The 26,757-nt window shown below is 43.8% G+C and overlaps 1 protein-coding gene across 3 annotated transcripts in view; it reads right to left on the bottom strand.

Moving 5' to 3' along the window:
* The window catches only part of LOC118369384 (Kv channel-interacting protein 2-like), a 197,106-nt gene that overhangs the window by 45,671 nt on the left and 124,678 nt on the right, over positions 1–26,757 (bottom strand). Inside the window, exon 1 of one of the 3 annotated variants that reach the window (XM_052498347.1) lies at positions 1,837–1,976. The exons of the other annotated variants lie outside the window; for them this stretch is intronic. Within the exon in view, the coding sequence (XP_052354307.1) occupies positions 1,837–1,942 (106 nt within the window). The 5' untranslated portion in view covers positions 1,943–1,976. Of the gene's footprint in view, positions 1–1,836; positions 1,977–26,757 lie in introns of those variants that run through there. 3 annotated transcript variants of the gene reach the window in all.

Genomic DNA, 26,757 nt, shown 5'->3' with positions numbered 1-26,757 from the left:
ATCTGGTCAGATCTGCCAAAGCCTAATGCACTATAGAGAGAGGCTGCTTATTCAATCACTCTGAGTGGGCCAATCCTGGCACAGGGACTGGAGAGGGAGAGTTCTATAGAACTTAACTTTTGTTCCACAGATGATGAACCAGCTGGCACACCTTGAACACCTGGTACTGTCCAACAGACATAGAGATTGTGTGTGTGTGTGTGTGTGCGCGTGTCTGTGTGTGAGTGTGTGCGTGTCTGTGTCTGTGTGTGTGTGTCTGTGTGTGTGTGTGTGTGTGCATGCGTGTGTGTGTATGTGTGTGCGTGTCTGTGTGTGTGTGTGCGTGCTTGTGTGTGTGTGTGTCTGCGTGTGAGTGCGTGTGTGTATATGCTTTCTATACTTGTGAGAAGTCCTCAAAAGAATAGCAAACCAACTAAAATCCAGAGAAGTGAGGACATTTTGCCGGTCCTCACTTGCAAAAGGTCTATTTTAGGTTTAGAACTATGGTTAGGGTTAGGATTAATATTAGGGTTAGGTTTAGCGGTTAAGGTTAGGGTAAAGGTTAGGGTAAAGGTTAGGGTTAGGTTTAGGGTTAGGGTTAGAACTATGGTCGGGGTAGAACTATGGTTAGGGTTAGGGTTAAAATGAGGGTCAGGTTTAGCGGTTAAGTTTAGGGTAAAGGTTAGGGTTAGGTTTAGGGTTAGGGAAAATAGGATTAGGAATGTGAATCAATTCCCCAAAAAGTCCTCACAAGTATAATAAGACATAGTTGTGTGTTTGACAGTCGTCTATCTATACAGCTCTTTAACTGCATCTAAAATGATTATGTCAGATATCCATTGCTAAATTAACGATCAAGTATTCTTCATAACAATTCAGCTGAGTACTAAGAGTGCTTGACAGACAGCCCTAAAATGAGAAGGCAACTTCAGTGAATTTAGTAGAAGTGCAAACTTTCATAGGAAGAGGTGACCCCTGGAATTACAACAGGCCAGAAACCCAGTCATTGTCTTATTGTCTGAGAGGAGGGCACCCTGGGCATCTGCGATAAGAGTGTGTGTGTGTGTGTGTGTGTGTGTGTGTGTGTTGGTGAGATTAGAATATTTCACAGCGTCACTCCGAGTGAGAGCAGATGAAAGTACTAACAGGGTGCGAGAGAAAAGTAAGGGCCATTCAAACGTCTGATTAAAAACAACACACTGGGTAACCCTCACACTGTACATATCCTTGTCATAAGACTGACTCGCCTTTGACACCATTTTAAGCTGGGACTCAAACAAACCGCATTGCCCCGACATCGCATAGCAGTTGACTGGAAGAGTTGGTGCAGTGCGATTTACTTATTATTATCCACAGCCCAACAGTTATGGACGATCTACCATTTGGGAAACACAATCCTGCCCTTTCCCCCTTTAAAACACACCGAAGCTGAGTTTCCCTCAGTAAGACAAGAGCCAGAGCCCTCAGCCACTCTCTCCATAGTGCTATTGATTAAAGGGTAAAAGCTCATATCAACAGAGGAGGGGAGTGAGGGATGAGGGGAAAAGAGAATATCAGAGAGTCCCTCACAAAAAGTTATAGTTACATATGGTATGGTCTGTGTGTATGTGTGTGTGTATGTGTCTGTGTGTGTGACAGAGCCAACAGTTCCGTCAGTAAGCCAACTCCTTAGCCATAGACAAAGAGGCCACCTCAGGACAGAAGCAATGCGGAGAACAGAGGCTCTCACACGCACACACACACACACACACACACACACACACACACACACACACACACACACACACACACACACACACACACACACACACACACACACACACACACACACACACACACACACCCTCCGTCCGTTACCTTCCCATCTTACAACTTCAAAGAGTCCAAACTGCTCCAGAACTTTGACGAACAGTCCCATCAGCACCAGGACAGCTATCATCTCCAACCCATCCAAACTCAACATCCTGGGGACACGATCTCATCGAACTTGGCCCAGGCCCACCCAGACCCAGTCCTTATGCCGGAATAGACCTATATCTTGTGCATCTTTCCCCAGACAGAGCAGTCCCTCAGAACCGAGCTGGGTCAACCAGATTCAAGATGGGTACATCCAATGTAACCCAACCCAACCCCCCTCCCCCTGAGAGCGAGAGTGAGAGACAATACGGGATCAGTCCCGGACTACAATCCGGTAAAGACTCCCCCTGCCTCCTCCAACATTCCCTTCTTCCTTTTCTTTCTGCTCTCTTTCCTGTCCTCCAACCCCTGTTCGAGTAAAGGAATCCAGGGGAAAGTGCTGTCTCCTAATCCCTTTGGCTGTGGTTGTGTGTGTGTGAAGGAGAGTTAGAGTGACAGAGTGTGGGAGATGCAGGAGACGGAGGGAGAAAGAGGGAAGGAAGGGAGAGATAGAGTAGGTGGGAGGCAGGAGAGTATGTGAGAGAGAGAGAGAGAGAGAGAGAGAGAGAGAGAGAGAGAGAGAGAGAGAGAGAGAGAGAGAGAGAGAGAGAGAGAGAGAGAGAGAGAGAGAGAGAGAGGAGAGAAGAGAGAGAGAGAGGGGGGAAAGGGAGGTATGCCCATCACCCTCATTGATTTACCTTATGTGGTTTCCAAGGTAACTGGCTGAGAATGTTTGGGAGACCCGAACTCCAGAACAGGCGTGACAACAGAACTAAATCTGTCTTGCTTATACATGTATAATTAACAAGTGAATGTATTTAATTTCTATGATAATTTTGTGGGAAAGAATTGCTGTATTTCGAATTCCACCCCACAGAATACAGTTCCGTACCGTATCTTTGGAGAGCCAAAAACCTTTGACCACATGGTGCATGGTGATTCTTATACTGTAAGTAATGCAAGATAGGCTACAGCCTGTCATTTCCAACGGGAGCAAATGAATGATAGTGGCCAGAACAAGCAAGGAGGTGTGCAGATCCGAACATGCACTAGCGATTTCCTATTGGCGCGTTCTAGCATGTATTTGCATATTTCCGAACGCTTGCTCTGCGAAGTGCGTGTGTGCAATAACTCAATTCACCCTTGCAGTCCTAAACAACACTATTTTGAGAAACTTTGGCAAAGGGTTAAGTCTACCAAACACCCTGTTCGAAACAGATTGTAGTTTGGGGAACAGAAAACAGTATTGAGAGCAGAATGTTGGCCAAAATACATCTCTCTTCATCTTCTCCCACTGCCGGCCACTGGCTTCCTCTCATCACATTATTTGGTGTTGAGTGGAAATGCCAACCAGATGCTTCAGAGTTATACATCAGGCGAAACATCTGGCTCATTGCTCTACCTGTGCTATTGCTGTTCCTGGCTTATACTTTGAAGCGTGCCTTGTAAGAGACTATGTGTGTTGCACCCATGAGTGAAAATGCTGTACCAATTGAACTGCTCTGTGGTTAAGGTCGCCCCAACATGCACTATAAGACATTTACATTTACATTTACATTTAAGTCATTTAGCAGACGCTCTTATCCAGAGCGACTTACAAATTGGTGCATTGACCTTATGACATCCAGTGGAACAGCCACTTTACAATAGTGCATCTAAATCTTTTAAGGGGGGGGGGGGTGAGAAGGATTACTTTATCCTATCCTAGGTATTCCTTAAAGAGGTGGGGTTTCAGGTGTCTCCGGAAGGTTTGACTCCGCTGCCTGAGGGAGTTTGTTCCACCATTGGGGGCAGAGCAGCGAACAGTTTTGACTGGGCTGAGCGGGAACTGTACTTCCTCAGTGGTAGGGAGGCGAGCAGGCCAGAGGTGGATGAATGCAGTGCCCTTGTTTGGGTGTAGGGCCTGATCAGAGCCTGGAGGTACTGAGGTGCCGTTCCCCTCACAGCTCCGTAGGCAAGCACCATGGTCTTGTAGCGGATGCGAGCTTCAACTGGAAGCCAGTGGAGAGAGCGGAGGAGCGGGTAAGACAGCAAGTCTTACACCTTAAATGGTTGAGCATTTTGCCATGCCCTTTTGGTGTGTTTTACACTGTAGTCTCTGCCAGTTTGAAAGCCTTTGTTAAGGCCTCTAGAAGAGCAAGTGATATAAAAACACCAAAAATTCATTAATATGCTGTAATGTGTAAACACTTTACCTACAGCCAACCTTCCTGCACCAATTCCTTCTGATTACAGTAAAATACTGTGAAATACAAACCCCTACCCTCAATTTACTTGAATGAATTAATCTAATAATTCATTCATTCTGATCGCAGTAACTATAACTGGATTTATTTCCTACAGTAATAACGCAGTCAATTTCACGGTAAATGTATTGTTGTGTGTCATTACACAGTACTTGCTTTGATACCGTATTTATAGTACATTACAATTTCACTTCAGAATGAGCTGTAAATAACAGTCAAATTCGCGGAAGCCTATGGTGTCTTCAGTACACCTCTACCCACATAATGAATGCAATATTTCGTTAGGCTGCGTGAACACCAGCACAAAATCCCTTCAGTAGTAGCTTTAGGAGGAACAGAAAGAGATGGATCTGGGCAGAGGAAACAATTAGATGGAGGAACACTGGTAAAAACAACAACAACTAATGACTTAGACTCTGATGTTTCAACCCAAAAACAATGGATCACAAAGATGGACCCAATCACAAGGAGGTAGAGAAAGACCAAAACCCAGTTCATTTAAGTACTATTTCACTACATGACAAGAGGGAGCGAGGGCTGAAGGGAGACACTGCAGGACAACAAAGATTTGAAAGAAAGAAAAGAGGAAAAGAGAAACGAAACGGCCAGTCCTCCCCACTTGTGAGTGTCACTCTAGTTGAATGATGTCTGTCGTCTCTCTCCGAGATAGACATGGCTGCCTTCTGTATTCACAAAGCATGGGTTAAGAGGTCTGTGTTCCACGGTGATCATTTGGTACCCATCCCTTTTCCCATGCTTTTCAACGCAAGGCTAACTGATACAACCGGTTTCCACTAGCAATGCTACAGTGTCCAAAAAGCTATCCAGGAGATTCTGAACATTGTTAAATATGATGTGTTGATGTGTTTGATACCGTTCCATTCATTCCATTCCTACCATTACAATGAGACCATCTTCCTATAGCTCCTCCCACCAGCCTCCTCCGAACACACACGCATAGACACGCACATTAAGCTTGGCTACCTCGCTCGGGCAATGAACAGACACTTAACCATTAGTAGGAGTGATGACTGGTCAGGGTCAGACCGCAATGCCGTCATTACCCTGATGAGATGTGGATGTAGTAGACATTACCACTGCAGTACCATTAACCTAATCTCCATTTCGCCTTTGAATGATATTAGAATAAGCCAGGACTCCCCTACTCTTTTGATCAGTGCCATGGGATCTTCAGTGACCACAGAGAGTCAGTGCCTCAGCTTCATTTTGCGACGAATGGTACCATCTACAGGGCAGTGTCCCCGTCACAGCCCTGGGGTATTGAGGTGTACTTCAAACCAGAAGAGGATTTCCCCCTACTGGCCCCCCAACACCACTTCCAGCAGCATCTGGTCTCCCATCCAAGGATCGACCAGGCCCTGCTTAGCATGGAGTTGAGAGCCACCAGAGGGAGGCAGGGTGGAAAGGCTCAAAGTCCTGTCCCAATGAAGATATCACATATCTCTGTACTACAGAAACAACAACACTCTCAAAGCATTCTCTCTCTCTCTCTCTCTCTCTCTCTCTCTCTCTCTCTCTCTCTCTCTCTCTGCATGCTGGGAATTGTATGAGCGAAGGAGTGCGTGTGTTGTGTAGAGTTAGATATTCAGAACTTTCTTTCGGTTTTCTATTTCTTGGTGGCGTTTCTTGATTTTCTTCTGTGCATGATTAAGGTTCTTATTTTTGTTGTGGTAGAATTAAGTATTTTGTTTTTCGTATCGAAATTACCCTGATTTTGGCGGGGATGGCAGCCCGAATGGGGATGCCGTCCCTGTCACTTCGGCACGGCTTTAGGTGTGTTACTGAAGCTACTGTCACGGCGGAGGAGTTTCTGGTCGCCATAGGAGAGAAGGTAGGAGAATGTTGCTTATGCATCCCGGATGAATAAAGTGGTGGTGGTATTTTTCTTAAAGAAGAGCGCCTTGTTGATCTTATGGTTGAGCATGGCGTACTTCTTAAAGGAATGTTTATTCAAGTTACGTCGCTTTTTTCTCCGTCAACAAGGGTAACGATTTCAAATGCACCGCCGTTTATTCCAAATGAGCTATTGGAGCGCGAGTTATTGCGCTTTGGGAAGTTCGCCAGTTCAATTAAGAATGTCCTGTTGGGTTGCAAACCCCGGGCATTGAAACAGGTTATGTCATTTCTGCGACAGGTGTTTATGTTTTTGGACTCACCGGAGCAGACTTTAGAGTTATCGTTTAAAATCAAGTATGACAATAGAATGTATATGGCTTATTCTAGTACGGGTAGTCAACAGTGTTTTGAGTGTGGGTATGTTGGTCATAAGCGACATGCTTGCCCGAAAAGGGAGAAGGCAGAAGGAGGGGCGCAGGTGGTCATTGTAATGCCTGGGCCCTCTGATGTAGGGAGAGGTGGAGCGACAGAGGTAGAGCAGCCAAAAGCGCCTGTTGCTGAGGAACAAGTTATTTGTGTTGAGGGCACAGAGTTGCAACTTGTATTAGAGGGAAATGTTATGCAGCAGAAAAGTATTGTTGTAGAAGGTAAGGATGTATCTGAAGAGCCAGTTCCTCAGACTGGTGAGCAGGTGCCCAGTACGAGTGCTGGGGTAAAGGAGGGAGTTCATGTGGAGCTAGGCTCCCAGGTAGTGGAGGAGGTGCCCAGTACGAGTGCTGGGGTAAAGGAGGGGGTTCATGTGGAACTAGGCTCCCAGGTAGTGGAGGAGATGCCCACTATGAGTAACGGGGTACAGGAGGGTTTTCATGTGGAGCTAGGCTCCCAGGGAGTGGAGGAGATTCCCACTATAAGTAATGGGGTACAGGAGGGTTTTCATGTGGAGCTAGGCTCCCAGGGAGTGGAGGAGATGCCCACTACAAGTGCGGTGGGGTTAGACCAATTGAATGAGAACAAGCGGTTTCGCTTGAGGAAATGTATTACTGCTGTTGCAGCAGCAAAAGGTGGTGGGAAACGTGGTCAGGTTAATAAGAGAAGATTAAAACGATGATGATCATGCTTCATAGGGTGTCTTTTTTCTCTTTTGGTTTCTTCTGCTTTTCTTTTCTCTTTTCTACGTGGAGGTACTAAGGGTAGGTTCTCTCAATATTAATGGGGGAAGGGACAGGAATAAGAGGGCTTGGGTATTAGAAGTAATAAAACAGAAAAGGCTTCATGTAGTTTTCCTACAGGAGACACATAGTGATGAGGAAAATGAGGTTGACTTGTGTATGTGGTGGGAGGGGCAGCATATACTCAGTCATGGTACTAATTTCAGTGCTGGGGTGGCAATCTAGTTTTCCTCAGGTTTAGGGGTGACTGTGGTATCTACAACACAGATTGCCAAGGGTCTGGTTTTATTGGTCAAGGTGGATGTTATGTTTTTTTTAATGTTTATGCTCCTAATGAGGGTACAGAGCCTATTGCTGTATTTGATCAAATAAAGGAAACCTTAAAACAGTGTGACCAAGAGGGGTGTATGGTTTTAGGGGGTGACTGGAACTGTACAGTGGATGTTACTGTTGATAGCACCGCTGAAGAACCTCACCTGCGGTCAGCCACTTGCCTGTCTGGCCTATTAACTGAGTTTGAGCTTTCTGATGTGTGGAGAGTAAGAAATGCAAAAGTTAGGCAGTACACATGGCTAAAAATTAATGAAGGTCATGTCAGTGCAGCAAGGTTAGACAAGTTGTATGTATCTGAGCAATACTGTAGTAGGGTTGGAAAGTGTGCCATTACTCCTGTGGGTTTCTCTGATCATCATATTGTTACTGTTGATATTCACTTGTCCTGTCCACGAAATACCTTACTGGTATTTTAATGTTAAATTGTTACATGATGTCATGTTTTGGGAAAGGTTTTTGTTGTTTTGGGAAAAATGGAGGGTTACAAAAGGGAATTTTGAGTCCTTGAGACAATGGTGGGAGCTTGGGGAGGCCCAAATACGATTATTTTGTCAATAGTGTACTGCTTTGTCTCAAGTTGAAGTTAAAGAGACTATCAAGGCCCTTTAACAGGACATCAAGTCTATTGAATTAAACTGCTCACTCAGAACGACCCTGGATGAGTCATGCGCTTACAGGACAAGAGAACTGAATGAACTGAGGTCGTTTCTGCATGAAAGAGTGAAGGGTGCCTTGATTAGGTCTCGTTTCGCTTCCCTCAAGGATATGGATGCTCCTAGCGTTTAAAAAAAAACTAGGACAGTCGACATTGCAATGTAAACAGATGGTCTGCCTTCGTCTCCCTGATGGGAAGGTGACCACAGATGACAGTAAAATGTGTCAACATGCCGTGGATTTCTACTCGGCCCTCTATAAGGCGGAGGATTGTGACTCTCTGTGTACTGAACAGTTGTTACACGGTCTTCTTCAATTGGGACCTGAGCAGAGAGTCGCATTGGACTCTGACATTACACTGCAAGAGCTGTCCACAGCAGTTATGCAGCTCTCAACCGGCCGAGCCCCTGGCATTGATGGTTTATCTGAGTTTTATAAGCACTTTTGGGGGTCTATTGGGGAATATTTTTATGAAGTGGTGTGTGAATTCTTTCATGAGGGTTCTCTTCCTGTATCCTGTCAACGTTCGGTGCTTTCACTGTTGCCTAAAAAGGGGGATTTGGCTCTCGTAAAAAATTGGAGACCTGTTGCTTTGCTGTGCGCAGAATACAAAATTGTTTCTAAATGTCTCTCGAACAGGTTGAAAGAGTATCTGGGATTGTTGGTCCACAAGGACCAGTCCTACTGTGTACCTGATCGCTCTATCGTTGATAACTTGTTTCTGATAAGAGATGTTGTAGACATTTGTAAACTGTCTGTCGTAAATGTGGGTTTACTTTCTTTGGATCAGGAGAAGGCTTTTGATCGTGTGGACCACCAGAACTTGTTTAAAACAATGAAAGCCTTTGGGTTTGGGGACGTTTTTTTGTCTTGGATGAATTTACTGTATGCTGGGGCCTCGTGTATGGTGAAGGTGGGAGGTGGTTTGCCCCATCCCTGTCCAAAGGGGCATCAGGCAGGGATGCCCAATTTCAGAGCAGTTATATAGTCTGGCGATTGAACCAATGCTTTGTTTTTTAAGAGCGAAGCTTACTGGTTTCTCTGTGCCAGGTGTAATGAAGGGTCCCACGATAGCACTATCTGCGTATGCAGATGACGAGACAGTTTTTATTACAGGGCGTGAGGATGTTAAGGTTCTCTTAAACGCTTTAAAGGTGTATGACGGGGCCTCCTCAGCTAGAGTCAATTGGGGAAAGAGTGAAGCGCTGTGGGCAGGTCAGCTTCAGATGGGGTCCGCTCCATGGTTACCAGGGGGGCTTCAGTGGGGCAGAGATGGGATGAAGACATTGTTTTTGTTTCTAGGCTCTGATGTCTTTCATAAAAAGAACTGGGAGGGTGTATTGGAGAAGGTGTGTGCCAGACTGTCAAGATGGAAATGGTTGCTGCCCCAGCTGTCTTATAGGGGAAGGGTCCTGGTAGCTAGTAATCTTGCTGCCTCTACCCAGTGGCACAGACTAAGGATTTTGCAGCCACCAAAGGGTCTGACACAAGAGCTTCAGAGGACCCTTGTCAATTTCTTCTGGTCTGGACAACACTGGATTAAAGCTGCAGCCCTGTACCTGCCACTGTACGAGGGTGTGCAAGGCCTGGTGGACATTTCCTCTAGAATCATGGCTTTCCGGCTTCAAACAGCCCAGAGATTGTTGTACAGAGACAGTTCTAGCTGGGTCGAAAGAGCCTACACATTGATGAGGAGAGCGGGCTTTTTGGGCTGAGACAAGCACCTTTTCCTCTTAAAGCTCGAGGGGGGTGATTTGCCTGTCCTGACTCAATTTTCTGAGTCTGTTAGGCAGTCTTGGAGAGTCCTTGTCAAGTCCCATAAGGCCTGCACGCCACCAGGGATGTGGCTTTTTGAAGAGCCTATTTTTCACAACACTGCCATCCAGTCCCGCGTTCTGGTTTCAGCTAGCCTACATTCATACCTGTTAGGCGTGGGGTGTACCAAGCTGGGTCATCTGATGCAGAGCAGGAGCAGATCGGTGGAGGAGCTGGGAGAAAGAGTGGGGATGCGATCATCTCGCCAACTGAGGAAGGTCTTCGCTGAGGTCTGTGACTCCTTGCCAGTGCTTCATCTGCAGTATGTGACTGATACTTCCAATTCTGATCGGTGGAAGGAGAGTCTGGATTATGTGTTCCCTGTACTGATTGTTAGTGCTGCGATGGGGGCATTCGAGGAGGACGTGGAAATGCTGCTTTTCTTTGATACCCCGGAGCTGGGGGAGTTCAAGGAGGTGGGAAAAGAAGGCCATGTACAGAATATGTATAAAGGTGTCCCATGCCTCTTCCCTGGAAGGGGTAAAATCGATGAGGAAGGCGGGTGTGCTTGGTCCAGGTGTCTCTCCAAAAGGCTGTTGGTGATCATTATACAAACTGCCTATTGATTAGAGGACAGCTGACCTCCAATGGAGGGTAATACATGGAGCTGTAGCCACCAACATACACCTGGACCCTATTTATGCTGCAGTAGTTTATGTGTCGGGGGGCTAGGGTCAGTTTGTTATATCTGGAGTACTTCTCCTGTCCTATTCGGTGTCCTGTGTGAATCTAAGTGTGCGTTCTCTAATTCTCTCCTTCTCTCTTTCTTTCTCTCTCTCGGAGGACCTGAGCCCCTAGGACCATGCCCCAGGACTACCTGACATGATGACTCCTTGCTGTCCCCAGTCCACCTGGCCGTGCTGCTGCTCCAGTTTCAACTGTTCTGCCTTATTATTATTCGACCATGCTGGTCATTTATGAACATTTGAACATCTTGGCTATGTTCTGTTATAATCTCCACCCGGCACAGCCAGAAGAGGACTGGCCACCCCACAAAGCCTGGTTCCTCTCTAGGTTTCTTCCTAGGTTTTGGCCTTTCTAGGGAGTTTTTCCCAGCCACCGTGCTTCTACACCTGCATTGCTTGCTGTTTGGGGTTTTAGGTTGGGTTTCTGTACAGCACTTTGGGTTTGACAACAAAACAAACACTATGGTGTAACCGGTTCCTCCAACGGATGTTGACAGTAATGCATATGTCCGTATTGAGCACAGGCTATTTTCAGAAACATTAGTACCCTTCCTGTCAACACACACGCACAAGAGCTAGAATTGTCATTGGCCTGAAAATTTGAGCGCTGTCCAACCTAGCCCGACCATAACCTGAGTCCGACAAATCAGGTGAGAACCGGTGAGAACAATGTGATGGAGGCATCAGTGGTTTGAGGAGACGAGCAAATCATGTTTTCTAATCAAAGTGAGCAGAGGAAAACTCAACAGCTGTTGAACGTGTCAGGCTTTATAAAAACCTCCATAGCTTCAGAAGTTAGACAGATCTAGCTGCTCTTGCCTGTTTTAGAGTTTTTGTTCAAAGGGATACTTTGTGATTTTGGCAATGAAGCCCTTTATCTAATTCCAGATGAACTCACAGATAACATTTTTATGTCTCTGAATCCAGTATGAAGGAACTTAGAGGTAGTTTCGGGATCTAATGCTAACTAGCGTTAATCGCAATGACTGGAAGTCTATGATATCTACTAGCATGCTAGCAGTTTACCATAGACTTCCTTTCATTGCGCTAATGGCAGTTTGCAATTGCGCTAACGCTAGTTAGCAACTTCCTTCAAATTGCACGCAGAGACATACAAATGGTATCCACGAGATCATCGGACTCTGAGAAAGTAAGTAAATGGCTTCATTGCCAAAATCCTGAAGAATCCCTTTAAAACAGATTCCACAATCCAATCCGATATCAATTGCGCTCCAAGCCTCACGCAACTGCAAAATGATGGACAAAGCTATTTCATTTCATGAATGCTTTTAGTTTGTAGTTTTTTTGTCTTTGCTGTAACAAAGGCTTTGTTTGAAAAAAACTCTGGGATTTCTTAAAATGTTTTTACTTTTGTTTACATGGTTCCAAAAGGTCAAAGAAATCAACGTTAGCCGTGTATAATTAGCCGTGTATAATCTATCTATCCAACATCGAGCTGTGAGTGTGCCCTCTCATAGCTGTCATTAACGTCACTTGGGCCTACCTCAATGTATCTCAATCAATCACGAATTCATACAGCATTGGAGTCATTCATGGCACAACAAAGGGAGCCTTGAATAATTAAACAATAGACTATTTAATGCATTTGGATAATCGCTCAAAAAGCCCTGTGTTTCGAATGCATTTTTCATTCCGAAATAACTGCATCCAGTTTACGCCTGATTAGGAGAACATTTGGATCAGTTACATGTCTACTTTCCATAGTTTACCACGTCCAGCAGAGCACATTAGCAGGGCAGTCATAGGGAAGATCCCGAGAAAGCACTAGTAAAAGGTGCGCAGACACACACACACACACACACACGCACGCACACACATTATTCTCTGGAGGCATGTTTGTTAAAGATTCTCCTTCTCGTGGATGTATTGATGAGGTGTCATACTGTATATAGGGAAGGATGAGAGGAGAAAAAAGAAAACAAGGGAAGGAACCACAGAGAATGAGAGAGAAACAGAGACAGATAAAGAGAAATGACCCATGTGGAGTGACTAAGGCCTGATGACATTGTGTCAGCGAGAGAACGACAACGAGAGGAGAGGAAAAACAATCCCTACTGTATTACCTCCAGCATCTCTTTTCTCCTGCAGTATTCTTCACCTCATTCTAGCTGTCAGCAGGTAAATTGGCCTCGTCGATGTGTTATATAGTTGTATTATCACCTCTCCTCCCTCCTCCTCCTCCTCCCTCTCTCTTTTGCTCCCCTCTTCTCCTCTCCTCTCCTCTGCTCTCTTCTCCTCCTCCTCTCTTCTTCTCCTCTCCACCCCTCCTCTTTAGCTCTCAATATATCTCCTCCCTAAACCCCCATGCACGCACGCAGGCGCACACAAACACACCCACCCACACCCACACCCACACCCACACAGTTGCTATTTAATTCTCCATCCCAGCAAGCAAGACGAGGAGGAAATACACATTAGTCTCAGTGCCCTCATAAAGATGACCTAACGAGTGCTAAACAACACACAGCTTTCATTTAGCCCTATCACGTACCCTCCATACAGTAATGCTGCTATCCAATACACTCACTAATCTGTCAGGGCGAGGCAGAGAGAAGAGGACACACAGGCACAACTAACAAAGACCATTAGAAACACATGCACAAACACCGACACCCACACTCACCCCCCCACACACACACACACCAAGCCTATCAAAAGCACAGTCCAATATAAGTGAAGAAACTTGTCTGTGTGTTTAAAATATATATATATATATATATATTCTAGAGCGCTCTGAAGCGTTAGTAGTAAATGTGATAGAGAGACAGGCAGGGCTGGCGCTGTTCCTATTGTTATTTCCGAGGCGTGTGGATGGCTGCTGTACGCACACACTGAGCGGTGGTGGGATATCTTAAACGACTGAGCTCCATTCCATACTCACTCCACTCCATTTCCTTTTAGACATATTGCCAACCTCTTTCTCTCTTTCTCGCTCTCTCTGTGTCTCTCTCACACACACGCGGACGCGCTCACACGCAGACGCACTCAATGCCCTTCCTCCCTATCCATTCATTCTCAATGCCCTTCATCCCTATCCATTCATTCTCAATGCCCTTCCTTCCCTATCCATTTCTTCTCAATGCCCTTCCTCGCCTATCCATTCCTTCTCAATGCCCTTCCTCCCCTATCCATTCATTCTCAATGCCCTTCCTTCCCTATCCATTTCTTCTCAATGCCCTTCCTCGCCTATCCATTCCTTCTCAATGCCCTTCCTCCCCCATCCATTCATTCTCAATGCCCTTCCTTCCCTCTCCATTTCTTCTCAATGCCCTTCCTCGCCTATCCATTCCTTCTCAATGCCCTTCCTCCCCTATCCATTCATTCTCAATGCCCTTCCTTCCCTATCCATTTCTTCTCAATGCCCTTCCTCGCCTATCCATTCCTTCTCAATGCCCTTCCTCCCTATCCATTAATTCTCAATGCCCTTCCTTCCATTCTTCTCAATCCATTTCCATTCTCAATGCCCTTCCTCGCCTATCCATTCCTTCTCAATGCCCTTCCTCCCCTATCCATTAATTCTCAATGCCCTTCCTTCCCATTCTCATCCATTTCTTCTCAATGCCCTTCCTCGCCTCCATTCCATTCCTCCCCATCCATTCATTCTCAATGCCCTTCCTCCCTATCCATTCATTCTCAATGCCCTTCCTCCCCTATCCATTCATTCTCAATGCCCTTCCTTCCCTATCCATTTCTTCTCAATGCCCTTCATCATCCTTCTCAATGCCCTTCCTCCCTATCCATTCCTTCTTCCCTATCCATTTCTTCTCAATGCCCTTCCTCCCCCATTCCTTCTCACCCATTTCAATTCTCAATGCCCTTCCTCCCCTACCCATTAATTCTCAATGCCCTTCCTTCCCTATCCATTTCTTCTCAATGCCCTTCCTCGCCTATCCATTCCTTCTCAATGCCCTTCCTCCCTATCCATTCATTCTTAATGCCCTTCCTCCCTATCCATTCATTCTCAATGCCCTACCTCCCTATCCATTCATTCTCAATGCCCTTCCTCACCTATCCATTCATTCTCAATGCCCTTCATCCCTATCCATTCATTATCAATGCCCTACCTCCCTATCCATTCATTCTCAATGCCCTTCCTCCCTATCCATTACTTCTCAATGCCCTTCCTCCCTATCCATTCATTCTCAATGCCCTTCCTCACCTATCCATTCATTCTCAATGCCCTTCCACCCCTATCCATTCATTCTCAATGCCCTTCCTCCCTATCCATTCATTCTCAATGCCCTTCCACCCCTATCCATTCATTCTCAATGCCCTTCCTCCCTATCCATTCATTCTCAATGCCCTTCCACCCCTATCCATTCATTCTCAATGACCTTCCTCCCTATCCATTCATTCTCAATGCCCTTCCACCCCTATCCATTCATTCTCAATGCCCTTCCTCCCTATCCATTCATTCTCAATGCCCTTCCACCCCTATCCATTCATTCTCAATGCCCTTCCTCCCTATTCATTCATTCTCAATGCCCTTCCTCCCCATCCATTCATTCTCAATGCCCTTCCTCTCCTATCCATTCATTCTCAATGCCCTTCCTCCCTATCCATTCATTCTCAATGCCCTTCCTTCCCTATCCATTCATTCTCAATGCCCTTCCACCCCTATCCATTCATTCTCGCCGAGGCCATACATCTACATCATACATCTGCTAAGTTATTCATTGAGCAGGTTGTTTATCATTTATCACGTGAAACAGGCCTCAATTCTGCTGTAGAGACACAGACAGTCTAGTCTCTATAGTCTTCATTATCTGTGCTAAAAATCTTTCAGCTAAATTAGGCCACCTAGTGGGCGGAGAGAGTAAAAACAACACCCAAAAGACAATTGTTGAATATGGAATAGGACTATTCTTCAAGATAAGATTTAGGGCATACTCGTGCGTGCGTGCTAGACTCACTCACCCTTTCCAAACAGCAGATAAGCAGATAAGATAGAGGGAATAGAGACATGATGATTACAGCATAGATACCTCCCATCGCCTCCTCTGGGAGGCTTGGAAACGTTAATGACCTGACAAGCATAGCCATCACGGTATGTGTGTGAGTGAACAAGTGTGTGTTTGAATGTGTGTGTGTGAGGAGGTTATATTCTGACCTACTGCCACACCCAAAGTGTCCACTCCCTTCTAAACAAGAACACACAAACACAAACACACCCATCCCTGTACCATCATCTGTGTTCATTATGTGTGGCCTAATTTCAGTTCTAGAAATGGTTTACCAGAACCTAGCCAGTGTTTACGGCTATACTGTAGGTGCGTTGTATGCTATTGTCACGTACTGTATGTGTGTAAGCTATTGAGGGCTTTTTGTGCTTTTGTGCCTGCTAGTCATTGAACGTTTGTTATTGTGAAGTTACAATGTTGTTTGCCGCCGTCATTCCCTGTGGCAAGGGACAACAGGTGTGGACAAAAAACAGACTCTCTCTCTCTCTCTCTCTCTCTCTCTCTCTCTCTCTCTCTCTCTCTCTCTCTCTCTCTCTCTCTCTCTCTGTGTGTGTGTGTGTGTGTGTGTGTGTGTGTGTGTGTGTGTGTGTCTGTTCTGTTTATTCTGTCTCAAACACCCAGGTTCCCAGGCTGAAAACCTGAGTCTGTTTTATAAAACTCTGTCCAACACAGAATAAACAGAACAGAGAGAGAGAGAGAGAGAGAGAGAGAGAGAGAGAGAGAGAGAGAGAGAGAGAGAGAGAGAGAGAGAGAGTCTGTTTTTTGTCCACACCTGTTGTCCCTTGCCACAGGGACTGGGACTATCTAGGACTAAACTATCACGTATCTAGGACTAAATATCAGCAATGAGCTGAGAGACAAAGCAAGAAGAGCATTCTATGCCATTAAAAGGAACATTAAAATCGAAATTACAATTACAATCTGGCACAGAATTTTCCAATCAGTTATAGAACCAATTGCTCTATATGGCTGCAAAGTATGGGGTCCACTGTCTAATAATGACTTTACCAAATGGGACAAACATCCAATGAAAATACTGCATGCAAAGTTTTGCTAGACTGCCTCAAGACATCACTCAGACAATCTGGCCCTACCAAATCATCACAAAGCAAAAAGAAAAATATATCACCTATTGGAAAGACACCATAAAAATCTAAGTAAACTTCAATGCTATTTGGCAGACAGTACATGGTGGCAGACTATCTGACCACTGTGACTGATATAAAACTGAAAACACTGACTAGGTACAAACTCAGTGAGCACAGCCTGGCAAAAGAGAACGGTCATCACAGGAAAACCTGGCTGCCCAGAGAGGACAGGTTGTGCTCACTCTGCTCCAAGGGAGAGGTAGAGACAGAGCTGCATTTCCTATTACATTGTGACAAATACTCAGACCTAAGAGAATTTGCCCAAATTATCATTCAGTACAACGAATTTGAAACTATAAAAATAAAAAAATGAATATTTATTGGGTGAAAAGCCTAAATGTGCAGTTTTGGCAGCCAAATATGTGTCCTCCTGCCACAACCTGAGGGACAGCCAGTGAAAAGTGCAATGTAATGTCAATAATATTTCACATTTAGTTTTGTTTTGGCTTTCATACCATGTCATGTGGCTTCTCAGTCATGTCGAGAGTGGTCTACTACTATTGCTTTAACGTATTGTTTTTCTCAATTGCTAAAACACAATTACTGAAACCTTGCTCCATTTCCTGAAACCATTAAACACAAAACCTCATCTTCAACCACTATTTACATAACCTCTGACTCCTCTCGCAAAATGAAACATTCGCCTCAAAACAGTTTTCACCTGTGTTCAAAATCAAACACTGCTCTCAAATCATAAACAAAGTGATCAAAACGATATACACTCTCAAGCAGTCAGTAAACAATACAGCGAAAAATAGAAAACACATTGTTCAAAACATATAATTCTCAGGGAGAAGTACATTTTAAATAAATGTTTCAATTGTCATTTGACGAACAAAAACATGTTCTATCATAGTAGGTCAAAATTGATCAGAAAATACTACTCTGCTTTGCTCTTTGCAATTTTGTTTTTTGTTCTTCCTCCTCCTTGTACCCTTATTTTTACAGTGCTGTACCCTGCATCTCACAAACTTGTCCTTTGTCTCTGTGATACTGTAATTCTTGTTCTTTGTTGATATGAACCTGCAACCAGTCAAAATCTATTGAGCAGTCAGTACTGTTAATAAATGGAAAGCACAGTGTTCAGGGCCATACAATTCATCCATTGTACAGTATGCAGCCTACAATGCACTGTACTACAGTATCCATTCTCAGACTTTCTCCTTCCCACCTTCAACAACCTGTTTGCTCTCTGAACTGGCTTATATTGGTTGGGTCGCATAATTTGAAACAGGTTAAATCCATTTTGAGTGGTTGTGTTCAATCAATGACATATGTTCTCTATTTGTATTTGATTGTTGCCACTTGTGTTTACCAGTATGGATGACATGTGCATTTGAGTGCAGAATGTGTTTTGAGAATGAGAATGTGTTTAGAGTTTTGCTGAAAAGTCTTAAGTGAGATCTGCAAATAGTGTTTTATCATTTGAAATGGTTTAAGGTATTGACAACAGACTGCATAATTAGCTAAATCAGTCCAGGCAACTGAGAACTTTGTTCAGCCTATGGGTTTTAGTGTTTTAGCAATTGAGAAAAACTGTAATATTGTTGATGTAGTTGCTGTTAATGGTAATACCATTTCCACTACTACTATTGTTGCTGTTGTTGCTGTTGGTCCCACCCTTCTTGCTTTATGTATACTTTGACAATGTAAGTAATTTAACTTGCCATGTCAATAAAGTCTATTTAATTTAACTTAATTTAATTGAGAGAGAGAGAGAGAGAGAGAGAGAGAGAGAGAGAGAGAGAGAGAGAGAGAGAGAGAGAAAGGGAAAGAGGAAAGTGAAAGATAAACTGAAAGAAAGACAGAAAGAGAGAGCAGTAAATGAAAACAATAGTCAGGGAATAGAGCAGAGACACCTCATATATTAGTGATGTTGGTACTCCCCTCATAGAGAGGAAGACCTAGGTCACACACACACACACACACACACACACACACACACACACACACACACACACACACACACACACACACACACACACACACACACACACACACACACACACACACACACACACACACACACACACACACACACACACACAGACCACTCAAAACTGACTTTGTGAGCTGTTCCCTACAGGCTTGCAACTCTCTCACTATCTCACTGAACACTCTTTCTGTCTTTCTCATTGACAGGTACTCATTAATATATATACAAAAAAGGTTTATTTAATTTAAAACGTGCAAACTCACAGACTCCTTACCAGCACATCCTGGACGCATGTACGTTCATTATACAGACACTAGCGGGCAGTGTAGTCGGTAGTAGAATAATATGCAGACACTCTGGAGGGGGGGTTGGGGGCGTGCATGTGTGCCTGCCTACGTTCCTGAGTGCGTGCATGCGTGTGTATGTGTGCGTAGACGGCAGTGCTGCATTTATATGTGTGATTGATGATACAGAGTTTTGTCTAAAAACAATCCTGTAACATCAACCAGAGGACAAAACAACCTATCCACAAACGCCTGAATACACAATAGGGCTCTCGGTCTTTACAGATATGATTGGATTAAATCAGAAAGTCCAAACATTCAGAAAGGATGGAACAGTTCACACACACACAGGCACACATACAAACACACACGCACACACACAAACACACACGCATGCACGCACACACACACACGTTAGTATTCCATAGGAGTGTTTCAAACAGCTCTCAGAAGACGTCAAGTGTAAAATCACCAGAAAACTGTTCCTGCTTCCTCATCCTGCCCCTCCATCACCACTGAGGTACTCTGGGACTGGATAAATGTAAATGTGTCAGTTTCTCAGGTTAGGAAGAGAACAGATAAATAAGAACCCATAAGAACAAATTAAGTATTTCAATCATTTCATTTTTGTTGTTTTTCACCCACAAACATTACGTAAAAAGGCCTGTTTCCAAGCGATTTTCTGTTTTCTGTGCAACTAGAACCAAAAACCTCCCTGGACTTGAGAACCTTACAGATAATTGTATGTGTGGGGTACAGAGTTGCATGGACTCACTCTGTGTTTAGTCATGTTAAACACTATGCAACTTATTATGTGACTTGTTAAGCAAACTTGTGACCCGATTCAGGAAACTAGGTGGATGTCATTGGTCACTACTTCACAGGAGAGCCGTTTGAACGTAACAAAAGAAATTGGGATCAAAATGCATTTTTTTGCAGAAATGCCTTTACAAACAAGTGAACTTTCATGCGCCTTAATAACAAACGTGTATGCCGTCTGTAAATACGAATAAAACTGTTAAATTACCAGCCTAGTTGGTTTAGCCACAGAACAAGCGGGCAACCTTCCCGCTAGCCATTATTGGCTGAGATAATGAGTGGGCTGGACATGCTGAGAGATGCACTGGGATTTGTCTGCCATATTGCACACTTCTGTCTATTGTAGCTGGCCAGTCTGTGTAGATAATCCTGTCTAGAGTGGCTTAAAATAAAATGTATTGTGTATTAAAACTGCTTAAGAGTTGCTCTCCACTATCTGGAGGACTGAGTTTTGAAATCACTGGAATTCGAGTATTGAGGAGATTGAGGAAACACCTGTCCCCGGATTACATATTCAAACTAAGGGCAACCATGATGCGTAAAACGGGAAAGATAGTCTAGCTAGCTACATTTTCAGATATTACACATTTCTAATTTTGACAGAAAAAAACATTTGCTTGGCTAGCTATAGCCTAATGTTAGCTAGCTAACATTGAACCTGGTTGGTTAGTCCACTTGCAGATTCATGCAGGGTAGTGACGTAATGAGTTGTGATTATGTTTCATTGTTTACCTAGCTAGCTAGCTACATGTCTTAACAAAATACTCCGCTCTGCAAATAACCATTTCGGGTGTGTTCGTAAATTCAGTCTGGCCATCTACTCCAATTTCAGAGCACTCTGGTCTGAGTGTGCCAGAGATCGCAGAATAACTGATGAATTTACGAATGCTAAACACCCGTTGAAAATGGCTGGTGTCAGCAATTGTCGGCATAAAAGTGGAATTAAATTGTTGCCAACAGCCCAGTTGCAGTCACCGACGCTCTGGATAACATAACAGCCTAACCAGCTCTGCTAGGGTGAGTAAATTTGTCAGAGTGAGGTGTTCTCTCATTATGTGTCTGGAAGTCGCTATCAAGCTAGCCAATATTAAACAGTTGGCTCGGGTGCTTGACTGCTGTTGTTAGGGCAGAATGTTCGGATCAACCCTATTAATCGGCTAGAGCATCAGGTGTGCGCTCTGAACGCGAAACGCTCTGAATTTACGAACGGACAATCTGGCAACACTGTTGCAGTCACCAACGCTCTGGATAACATAACTGCCTAACCAGTTCTGCTAGGGTGAATAATGTTCCGTGAGCGGTTTGTTCTCTCTCACTTAGATGTCTGGAAGTAGCTAGCAAGTTAGCTTGGGTGCTTGACTGCTGTTGTTAGTACATTCGGATCAGCCCTTAAAGAGATGGGTGGGGCTAAAACTTAAGAGGGTGTGAACAATGCTGACCGCGTAAAGACAAAGAAAGGGCTCTCCAACAGTAGTACCAAAACATTCAAAGGCTATTTTACAAGTTTATCAACTGCCAAAGCAAAATTACATTATCATTGTTCCTCAACTGTACTGTATGATATACGACATTGTAGCTCTGAGTCTCTACTTTTATCCAATGTAAAAAACACAATTCAAATTTTGCTAAATAAGACCGATTTGAGCCGGTTGGTCACATTTGTACTCCTGAACGTATTTAGGCTTGCCATAAAAAAAATGAGTTGAATACTTGTTGACACAAGTGCCGCTTTTCATTTTTTATTACATAAATACAACATAATTCCACTTTGACATTATGGGGTGGTGTGTGTAGGCCAGTGAAAATAAATCTCAATTTAATCAATTTTAAATTCAGGATGTAACACAATAAAATGTGGAATACGTCAAGGGTTGTGAAAACTTTCTGAAGGCACTGTCGTTGTGGAGGTTCACACAGGCCTTCACAATGGTCTCATCTTTCTCTGGGGCAACCCCAAGGACTCGTCCCAGGATCCTCCATCTCGCAGCAAGGATGCCAAAGCAGTTCTCTAAAATTATTCTACCACTTGAGTGACGGTAATTGCAGATCTTCTTGGCATCATCAAGGCCAGAAGAACCTATGAATAAAAGAAGAATGTCAGTGTTGAAAAGTAACATGAAGGCCATTAAATATGTACAGTAACTAGTGCTTGACTTGGGCAGGAGCTCACCAGAGCTGAATACCGATACTTCACATGTTCTACTGCTTAATCTCCAGTTCCTCTTATTGAATATTAGTTCAAAAGCATTGTGGATTTCTTGCACCTAAATATAAACAGTACCCACACCCAAAATGAGTACCAGTACCTATTTTAATTAAGTCAAGCACTGACTGTAACAACTGTCTATATTTTGGACTGCACTTTTATGTGAGGCATATCATTACAACATTACAAATTGTTTTCACATAATTTACAATATCTTACCTGGTTATGGTCACATCATGTTGACCTTCAGAGGGAATACCTCGTCTCCATGAAGACATATGGGCTTTGTGTTTGGGTCCCTGGCAAAGACTCTGGCCTCGGAAGTGGCAGCTGGCCTGCAATGAGTTCCGGATCCGAACTTGCTTCGTGAGAAGATTCCCTCATCTCCCTCCTGACGAAATCCGCCCACGTCGACCATGGTGAAGTGGTACTTTACATCGCAGACTGCCATCTGGGCCATTGAGAAATAGCCCTTGAGTTGTAGTAGTTGTAGTACTTGCTGCCCGAGTTTGCCGGAGCTCAGATCCGAATACGCCGAATGGTGACAGTCAACCTTTCATCAGCACTTACGGGCAAGATTTCTCTCGTGTGAGATGTGAGGGACAAGCCACTGAAGCAAGTTGTCAAATCTCGCAGCCGACATCTGTACGTACTGAACATGTCTTTCCCCGTCAACGCTTCGCATAGGTCGGACAAGAGACATATTCTCCATCATGCCGTCTTGAAGTGTTCAGTGGACGAACATGCCATTTTCTTCCTCGTTTGTTTTTATTTCCCAGAAGTAGTAAGAGCTCTTCCAATTTGGAGGCAGACATGTTTGCTTCTGCTTCTGCTTCTGAAGCTAGTTAAATACTTAAAGTAGAGTTGAAAGCATAGAACAGCAGACGTGTAGCTAGTTAGATAGTATTTATAAACAGGCATATAACACTGGATCTGGAAGTTGAAATGACATTGCTAGCTAGTCAAAAAGAGTGCCTTGGTCCCTCTTGCTTGGAAATCTACTTTGGCACCCCAAAACCCTAGTGGACAGACACTAAACAACGCGGACTTCCTCTAGCTAAGTTAGCTAGCTAAATTGCTAATGTCACAGCCAACGGCAATATAGCCAATAACAACTAGCTACTTAGCAGACGTGTTATGTGGATTTCACATAAGATGCAGGGGTAAGAAATTGCACAGTGCTGTTTTGACTAAAGCAAGCTAATGCAACCTGGTAAGCAAAGGAGGACAAATGTAAGCCGCACGAAAGGTGAGGACAAACTTCTATCAGACTTTATATTTGACAACATTGTTTACTTTGAAAAAAAAATAAGGTTTGATTGATTTAGAGATTGTTACACATTCCCAAATATGTTGCATGACAGTTGTGTGAATATCATGCAAAAACGTAATAATTGAATAATTGAATGTCTCAGTAAGACCAGTCTGCAACACCCGTATACTTGAGAGTGGAGTAAAGCAGACTTTGAATGTGAGTTAGTCCCAAAAAGACATGGACTGACAAACATAGTTCCAACATCTTACTATTTTCTCAAGGATTTGTGTATAGAACCTTAGCTAATACACCACCCTAACTCCTCCGACTCCACTGACTCATTCCTTCGAAATGCAGCTGCAAACCGATATTGGACTGAACAGAGAAGCATCGATCGTCAGACAGGCCAGACAGAGCATCAGAGAGGGACGCAAAGAAAAGTGAATGCGGTGTCGTCGGAGATGGGCTAGTTCATAAGTGTGTACCAATTTGTTCACCCAACTTACAAAATAACACATTGGTTTCCTTACCCTGTAAGCAGTCTAGCGACATGGTATGACAATTTATCCTTTGGTTTAGTTTTCCTGGAGCTGTTTCAACAACAACAAAAAATCCCATTCAAATCACGGGACCGTTATTAGCATTTTTCCGCGCATCATGACGTGTTTATTAGGATAACCTAGGGTATATTGTATTTAACAGGCCATAGTCGAAATAATGAACTCTCTGCTGGAGAAAGGCAGCGCTTTGAGGGGGCTACAGAAAACATGATGTCTGAGGTGGAGACATACCCAGAAGACCCCAACTTGTTTTTCGTGAGATCCCCACCCTAGTGCCCACTTGAGTTCGAGGACTTAATCGCATCAGTAGACCAGAGAAGGGCCAAGTGAGGGGTACACTCTTAGAAAAAAAGGTGCTATTTGAACCTTGAAGAGAAACTGTCACGTTCTGTCCATCGTTCGTATGTGTTTTCCTTGTTTTAGTGTTGGTCAGGACGTGAGCTGGGTGGGCATTCTATGTTGTGTGTCTGGTTTGTCTATTTCTATGTTTGGCCTGATATGGTTCTCAATCAGAGGCAGGTGTTAGTCATTGTCTCTGATTGGGAACCATATTTAGGTAGCCTGTTTTGTGTTGGGTTTTGTGGGTGATTGTTCCTGTCTCTGTGTTTTGCACCAGATAGGGCTGTTTTTGGTTTTCCACGTTCATTGTTTTGTAGTGTTCATGTTTATCCGTTTTTGATTAAACATGAGTCAATATAACCACGCTGCGTTTTGGTCCTCCTCTACTTCACCACAGGAAAACCCTGACAGAATCCCTTTGAAGAACCCTTTTTGGTTGAAGGTAGAACTGATGTCAGGACCTTGACAAACTTTACTTGAGTTGACTGATGACCATGAAAACACACAAGACTGATGGCTGTAACAATGGTGAGGTGTGAGTGTCAAGAGAACAACCTGTATCACTGTCTTTAGTGTCAGCACTTCTCAGCGAGTAGAGGGGATGTCACAGACAGGACACAGAAGTACTCAGGATCTGTAGTGCCCATTGAGTGGTTTTCACACTTTCTGTCACGTCAGAAAGCGTATTTTGAGTGAGCACAGATACCAGTCTTTAGAGTAACAGTTAAAAGTTTGGACACCACTCTCACCAAGGGCAAACCAGATGGGATGGCGTATCGCTGCAGAATGCTGTGGTAGCCATGCTGGTTAAGTGGGCCTTGAATTCTAAATAAATCACAGACAGATCCACCAGCAAAGCATCCCCACACCATAACACCTCCTCCTCCTCCATCTGTTCACCTACTCTGCGTCTCACAAAGACATGGCAGTTGGAACCAAAAATCTCAAATTTGGACTCATCATTCCAAAGATCAGATTTCCACCACTACCTTGTCACAACACAACTGATAAGCTCAAACGCATTAAGAAGGAAAGAAATTACACAAATTAACTTTTATTGAGGCACACCTGTTAATTGAAATGCACCTCATGGAGCTGGTTGAGAGAATGCCAAGAGTGTGAAAAGCTGTCATCAAGACAAAGGGTGGCTACTTTGAAGAATCTCAAATATAAAATACATTTTGAGTTGTTTAACACTTTTTTGGTTACTACATGACACTATACAGTATGTGTTATTTCATAGTTTTGATGTCTTCACTATCATTCTACAATGCAGAAAATAGTAAAATAATGAAAAACCCTTGAATGAGTAGGTCTGTCCAAACTTTTGACTGGTACTGTACATCTTCAGAGAGGTCAGGAAGTGATAAGACCCGCTCGCCTGCCCTAATAAACCATTGGCAACCGCCAGACCTTAACCCGCAAATACAGAAAATGCATTTTGGTAGGCTATTTGTTAGTCCACTTATCTATAATTAGATACATGCAGCTTCTCTTCTGTCATTACTTGTTGCCCTAGAAGTCTAACTAAGCCATTGCTCACCAGAATACTACTAATAAATTCTAGAATGAATGCTTCAATCTCTTCTCCGTCGTATCTGCTTCTCTTGCGGAGCAAGTACGTTTAGAGACCGGACAGAAAACGCAAGAGCAAAAAAACAGGAAAGATTTTCTGTTTGAAAGGTTGAAAGAAAATTTAAAGCTGTGAAAATGTCCCAATATGTTTCTGATAAGATTTCAGTTCAGCTTGGATGCATACTTCAGCTAATTGGTTGAAATACTATCAGCTTATATGTTGCAAATACAAACGGTCCCTACACAGACTGTCCCTATTACGCATTCACAATTTCTTAAGATGCGGAAAGAAATAAATCCTATTTCTCCACTCCTGTCCCTGAGTCAAAATCTAAGTTCGGTGTATCATTTTACTGCACGAAATGCGGAATTCTGCAGGAGTTAACAGCCTGTTATATTACACAATGTGAGAGTTTATGGACCTACAGTCAGTGTCCAGATTTCGGGTCCTATTCCATTTAACACATCTGAACAGTACAATTCCCTTGACGTGCCATATGTAAAGTCCCCGGTCTTCTGAATGTCATCACACATAACATTCTGCAATCATCCTCTTTTGCCACTTCACCAATGTCACGCCCTGGTCGAAGTATTTTGTGTTTATCTTTATGTATTGGGTCAGGCCAGGGTGTGGCATGGGGTTTTTGTATTGTGGTGTTTTTTGTCTTGGGGTTTTGGTATATAGTGGGATTGTAGCTAGTGGGGTGATCTAGCAGAGTCTATGGCTGTCTGGAGTGGTTCTCAATCAGAGTCAGGTGTTTATCGTTGTCTCTGATTGGGAACCATATTTAGGCAGCCATATTCTTTGGTTGTGTTGTGGGTGATTGTCCTTAGTGTCCAGATGACCTTGTTCTGTGTTAGTTGACACAAGTATAGGCTGTTTTCGTTAAGTTAATTGTTTTTGTAGTGTTTTGTATTGATTCGTGTTTACGTGTTTTTTTTTCCATTACACATGGATCGCAATCTACACGCTGCATTTTGGTCCGACTCTCCTTCACCACACCTAGAAAACCGTTAG

The sequence above is a fragment of the Oncorhynchus keta genome, chromosome 36, assembly GCF_023373465.1.
Source record: "Oncorhynchus keta strain PuntledgeMale-10-30-2019 chromosome 36, Oket_V2, whole genome shotgun sequence".
Lineage (NCBI taxonomy): Eukaryota > Metazoa > Chordata > Actinopteri > Salmoniformes > Salmonidae > Oncorhynchus > Oncorhynchus keta.
This window is presented reverse-complemented; position numbering and strand designations above follow the sequence as displayed.